Raw genomic sequence first — 6,036 nt, 5'->3', positions numbered from 1 at the left:
CAAGCGTTTTTATGTTCCAGTACCGTGAGACTGTAATTCAGAAATTGGACGTAGAGTGTTGACCTTAATTCCTAGGCCACATACTTGCTAGAGTGTATTGGAAGTGCTTGTTTGTTTAACTTGCTGGTTAAGTGGTGTCTTCGAACAGGGGGTGTGTTGTTTACCGCAGCAAAATATGGTAGGTTTCTTAACACCAGGCCGCTCGGTTGGAATTTCCAGAGCTCTTAGACCACATTGGTTTCTTTTGTTTGACAATCAAGGTGAAATCATCGTCTGTCAGGTAGATGCCTGAAGATCCTGTTAGGTAGTTTTGGCCAACCCACATGCTGGTTTTTATGGTGTTATGGCTGCTGGAAACTGAAGCCATGGTGGTTACTCATCTCTTAGTATTGTCCTCGTAGCTGTTTCATGTCCCATCCAGTTGTGACGTTTATAGATCACTTCACTCACTGTCTTCGGTTTTCTCATTTTCTAGGTGCTTATTTTCTAGATAATAGATACTTTCTGCCTTTTTCTCTCAAACCTTTGCATCCTGACATCCTTTATCCTCCACTTCTAGAGATTCTGAGAATTCCTGATGGTCTGCCTTGATGCAGCAGAAGGGGCTTAGGATAGGAGCAAACTGCTGAGGGTCCTGTTGACCACAGAAGCCTGTGCCTGCTCTTCTTTATTGTGATTTTGTACGCTCTTCCCTTGCTTAGCAATTTTTATCCCTCGGAGGCACAGAAGATGACTTTCAGCCTAGCCTCTGTTTGAATTATTACCCAAATCCGAATGGGTGGAGTGTGGATGCATGGATTTGGGCAAGTTGATAATGCACCAAATGAGAACACAGGAAGGTGGCTGGTGGTGGTCTGTGGACTGTCATGGATTCCCAGATTGGGAAGAGACCTAGACCAGCGTGTCACCCAATGTGGACTGAGTGCTTGAGTGTCATCACCTGGGTCATTCTTGTGTGGGGTACCCATCTGTGTGTGTGCTCTGTTTCCTCCACAGCCCTGGTTATTTGAGCCTCACTGATCCCCCTCTCCTTGTCTCTCAGAATGGACTATCAGACACACACTTGCTGCCGTAGCTGCCTGTCAGGTTAGGTAGGTTGGAGGCCTTGGATCCTTCCTCTTGTGCTCCTTCTGGGGATCTAGAAGTAGTGAGAAAGGAAGTATTAGATTAGTGTGTCATTTGGGTTAGAGGAAACATTTGTTTATCAGCATAAGATTTGACGAAGCTCGGGCCCTCTAAAGTTTATTAGATAAGAAATCTTCAGGTTTCCGTATGCTTATCAGAGTAGCTGATAGTCCCCCACTATTCCTGTCCTCTTAACAGAGAAATAAATCACACAAATATAAATTTATTTTTACATTAATAATATAGAATAAAGTCAATTACCTTAAATCTGGAAGGTTTGAGGGGCTACAGTATTTTGATTAAATTAAATTTGGACCTACATAGACTGAGATTTAGAGCAAGAAATAAGTAAAGCTCTGTGGATCCCTTTGGCATTTGCTCTGTCTCAGGACTCAATGTTAGTTTTCAGTTGTGCTCTAGATGTGAACTGTAGTGAGGACAAGGTGGTATCTGGGGACTTCTTCATAGTCTTGGTTTATTTCCTAATGAAGGAAAGTATAGCATGCAAGTGAGGGAAATAAGGTTCTTTTTTTTTTTTTTTAAGCTTTAGAATTGCTTGGATTTTAAATGAATACCCAAACTTTGGGAAATGCTTCAACCAGGAAAAGGTTATTTGTTTTTTGTTTTGTTTTGTTTTTTTTAATTTTAAATTTTGTATTTTTTACGGTGGAAAAGGTTATTTGTTTTACAAAAGGATTTATAAGAATCATTTAATATAAGTCTTTTCTAATAAATTTTTCATCTTAAAATTAGTTACTATTTGACATCATTTTGGTTAGCTACCTGAGGTACTTAAAATTGTGTTTTCTACTCCTCACTAATGATCAAGTAGAAATAGTTTCTCTGAAATGACACTGTCACTCACTTTCCCTTAGTATTTTTTTATTTTCCAAAATTTGACTTATCTGCAGCTTCCTAGAAACTTGGCCATTTTTTGTGGTACTTCTTGTCAGTGGGGTTTTCCAAACTATGTAATGTCATCATCGTGATGAATGATATCAGCATTCATTGAGAATTGTTCTGCCATTTATTAAACTATTCAGAAGTGCAGTGTCTTAGGTATTGCAAAATAAAATAACTTGGAAATCAATGGCATATTTTCTGATTAAATAGTCAAAGTGCATCTAATATTTTATACGTGTTCAATATTAAAAATGACCTGATTTATTGGATTTAGAGTTTATTTTTAAACTACGAAATGGTTTGCTGTAAATAATTCACTGGGGACATGGGAGGAAGAACATTTGCAACATTTGGGGAACTTTCCCTTAAGATTGACTCCTCCGTACCTTAAAAACATTTTTTTAGGTCTGTATTGGAACCTTTGCAGAAATCGACCCATTTTCATCTTTCATTATATGCCCCTTAAATGCAATTGAAAAAAAAAATGTAGGTATGAAGAGCTGAGCGCTTATTTTAAATTAAATGATGGAAAACGTAAAGATGTAAATTTTCAAGCTGGGTGTCTCTGGTGGATTCTTGTGGCACCGTGTAGGATATTTTTATTTGCCTCATGTTGAGATCTGTATTTGATTTGCGTACTACCACATCAAGGAATAAAGTTCGTGTGATGGAACAGAGTGCCTCATTTAGAGAAGTACTGTTTTCTGTTTCCCTCTCCATCTGAACCTTTTAGTCATTCTCCAGACTTTAATTTAACCTGCCTTCGAGTTCATGAAGGTAGAGAAGTCGTAGTCGTTTTAATGCCTGCTCTGGAATGCTCTGTAGACACAGATAAACGTCTGGCCGGTGGACAGTGGCTGTTTCTCAGGCCGGTGTTATTTCATGCTCCCTGAACCGTCTCAACTGCTGCAGCTTGGCCCACGGTTCTGTGCACGATGCCGTTACAATCTGAGTCTGTTTACTTTCAGGAGTGTGCCGCCTGGTGCCTAAAATGGAAGTCGATGTTAACGGAGAGTCCAGAAGTACCCTGGCCACGCTGCCCTTGCCTGTGGCCGAGGCGAGCTCCCCGGGCAAGGCAGAAGCAGAAAAGCCCCGCTGCTCCAGCACGCCGTGCTCGCCCATGCGCCGGACTGTGTCGGGCTACCAGATTCTCCACATGGACTCTAACTATTTGGTTGGCTTCACAACTGGTGAGGAACTCCTGAAGTTAGCCCAGAAGTGCACGGGAGGTGAAGAGAGTAAGGGAGAAGCTGTGCCTTCCTTGCGCTCCAAGCAGCTGGACGCAGGACTTGCGCGTTCCTCCCGTTTGTATAAAACCAGAAGTCGGTACTACCAGCCATACGAGATCCCGGCTGTCAATGGCAGGAGGCGAAGGCGGATGCCCAGCTCAGGAGACAAGTGCACTAAATCTTTACCCTACGAACCTTACAAGGCCCTCCATGGGCCTCTGCCTCTTTGTCTTCTTAAAGGTAAGAGGGCTCACTCCAAATCTCTGGACTACCTCAATCTAGATAAAATGAACATCAAGGAGCCAGCTGACACAGAAGTGCTCCAGTACCAGCTTCAACACCTCACCCTCAGGGGGGACCGTGTGTTTGCCAGGAATAATACATGAGTGACGTGCAGAGAGTGTAAACCAGTTTAGGGCAGCCTCCGCTTGGCTGGAAAAACCCACTGTCGTTCTCTGTACAGGACTCTTCACGTTTTAGATGGTTATATCAGCTAAGTGTTCCTGGAACATAAAAATTGTTTGGATCAAATTTGAATACAGGAATGAAATCACAGGTACTTGGGGGGAAATCATTCTAGAGCACGCAACTGCAAAGAAAACAATGTTGGCCGTTAGTTTGTATAGCTTTTTAGCTAGGAAGAAAAGGCTTTGGTACAGTAATGCCATCTTTATGATTCTGACACTCAAATTGGGAATGTTATCTGCTTGGTTGTTGCTGACTTGGTATGATTCATTAGAAATTTATATCTTTAAGTACTCAAGTACTTCTTTAATCTCTGTATTTTACTATAAAATGTATGTAAAATGATTTGTTTTATGAAATTTGGAACTTGAACAATGCTGAATTGGACCACTTTTTATTTTTAAATATTGAGTTTAAATATTTTATAACTGGTTTTGCACTGAAAAAATTAACATTTCAGATTGACAAGAGAATAATCTTTCTTCACTTGCCTCAGTAATACTATTGAGCAATGGATTTTTTTATTTCCGCATGGAAAGTTATTGATCTCTATGGCTGTAAAATATTTCTTTATAGCATTATTAAAGTGTGTCTTAATACAATTAAATTTGGGATACAAAGTATTTATTTTACAATGGGTGGGGGGAAGCTTTTCCAGAAAGTTTCCAATATGACGTTTTCATAAGTTAAAAAAAGTTTCCTTAGTGCTTACTTTCTAAGTTAAAAATTCATCTGGAACTTTAAAATGGAAAGGATTCTTTTAATTGTGGATGATAGGCATAATACTGTTTGCATCTGAATGTTCTGTAAGTGAATGAAACTTTAATAGAAGGACTCATGATTTCTACTATTGAATGCTTAAACTAAGTATGAAGTGATACCATTCAGCATGGCCTCAGGTCATTCCAGTTTTAGTTCTGTGCAACTCAAGCGCTCGTTGAAATTCCAGTTTCTAGGATTAGTGTAGGAGCCTAAAGTGCTTCTACGGTTTTAATGGGTTAATCCTGGATTACTTAACAATTTATGTCAATTGCACTGGTTTAATTTGTTGCTAAAGGAGTAACGCCCTGGCTTTAGTAACAAATACAGCTCAACTATTCTTGAATATATTTTGAGAAAAATGTATGTACCTTAACCTTTTGTAAAAGTTTCTGTTTCATTTTTTTCTTTTTTGACTCTTGAAGGTGCAATTTATTACTGAATTGGCATCTCTGGCAGCATAGAACTGCTGATTTTAAATTTTAGTTTGGGGGCTGTGAGTTTCTTAGGTGTTTGCAGTCTTGCTTATAAAATAAGAACACCTTTTATTAATGAGTGGGTCATTCCTGGTGCAGGTAGGACTTTCCTTTAGCCAGAATGAATGGCAAACTCTGTTTAGAGCAGAATTAAGTATTAAGAAAACCCTAGGAACTCTTAATCAACATTTATTATACTTTCACTGAGGCAAACCATGTGAAAGCACCTTGGGGAAGTTGACCCATATCTTACTGAGTTGATCAGATTTCTTGGGTGGGCTGGAAATTTTCAGCTGTTGTATATTTTAAAGTAAATTGCACCTTTGTAACATATTGTATTGACGAATGATCACTAAGATTAACTCTATCTATACAGTCATTAGTTTGACAAGAAATAGAATCCTGTCAGATGCCAAAGAGTTGGGATTTTTACGTTTAATGATTAAACACCGTTATTTATTGATGATTTACCCTGTGGAACTGTATTATTTCTAACTATGAAATAAAAGGGTGATGTAAACACACATTGTTGTGTGGTGCTTTAAACAAGGTCCATCATCGACGGGGTAGTTACTGTTCAGGAATTCCGCCTAAGGATTGATTTTTAGGCCCCATTTTTGTAAAAAAAAAAAAAAATTACTTTTGGTGCTCATTCGCATTTCAGGGTAAAGGATATATTCATGGCAATGATATGTATTCAGTCCATGAGGAAACACGGCTGTGTACCTGTGAGGTCTGTCCCCTGCCCATGCACCTAAGTAATTTGTTGAGCTGAATAAAAATATGTAGCTCTTTTGTTTTGTTTTTACTTAAAGACAAGTGAGCCTCAGTGGCAAAAATGAAGGGGTTGGAAGTTTGAGATACGGCATGTGGGCAATGATCTGGTTAGTAGAGAGAAATAATTTTAAGTTCAGTTTCCTAGAAAGTTTTGAAACTCTGGGTCCGTAGTTGACGAAATGTGTTTGAAGAGCTCCTTCTTTCAACCTTGCGTTCTCTGCACTCCATGATCTTGTTGTGCTCCTATAGTGGGTAGGATCCCATCAAAAAAAAAGGTAAGCCCGGATCTCTTTTCACTGGGG

The 6,036-nt window shown here is 39.3% G+C and overlaps 1 protein-coding gene across 2 annotated transcripts in view; it reads left to right on the top strand.

Annotated features, from left to right (window-relative positions):
- Window positions 1-5,481, top strand: part of MACIR (macrophage immunometabolism regulator) — a 13,047-nt gene extending 7,566 nt beyond the window's left edge. Inside the window, exons 2-3 of one of the 2 annotated variants that reach the window (XM_081826483.1) lie at window positions 1,043-1,091; window positions 2,997-5,481. In XM_081826483.1, coding sequence (XP_081682609.1) covers window positions 3,020-3,643 — 624 coding nt within the window. In that variant the 5' untranslated portion in view covers window positions 1,043-1,091; window positions 2,997-3,019 and the 3' untranslated portion in view covers window positions 3,644-5,481. The remainder of the gene's footprint in view (window positions 1-1,042; window positions 1,092-2,996) is intronic. The other variant, XM_081826482.1, reaches the window with a different exon arrangement.
- Window positions 5,482-6,036: the final 555 nt, after the last annotated feature.

This window comes from Leptonychotes weddellii, chromosome 7 (genome assembly GCF_054177405.1).
Source record: "Leptonychotes weddellii isolate Sample4059 chromosome 7, ASM5417740v2, whole genome shotgun sequence".
Lineage (NCBI taxonomy): Eukaryota > Metazoa > Chordata > Mammalia > Carnivora > Phocidae > Leptonychotes > Leptonychotes weddellii.
This window is presented reverse-complemented; position numbering and strand designations above follow the sequence as displayed.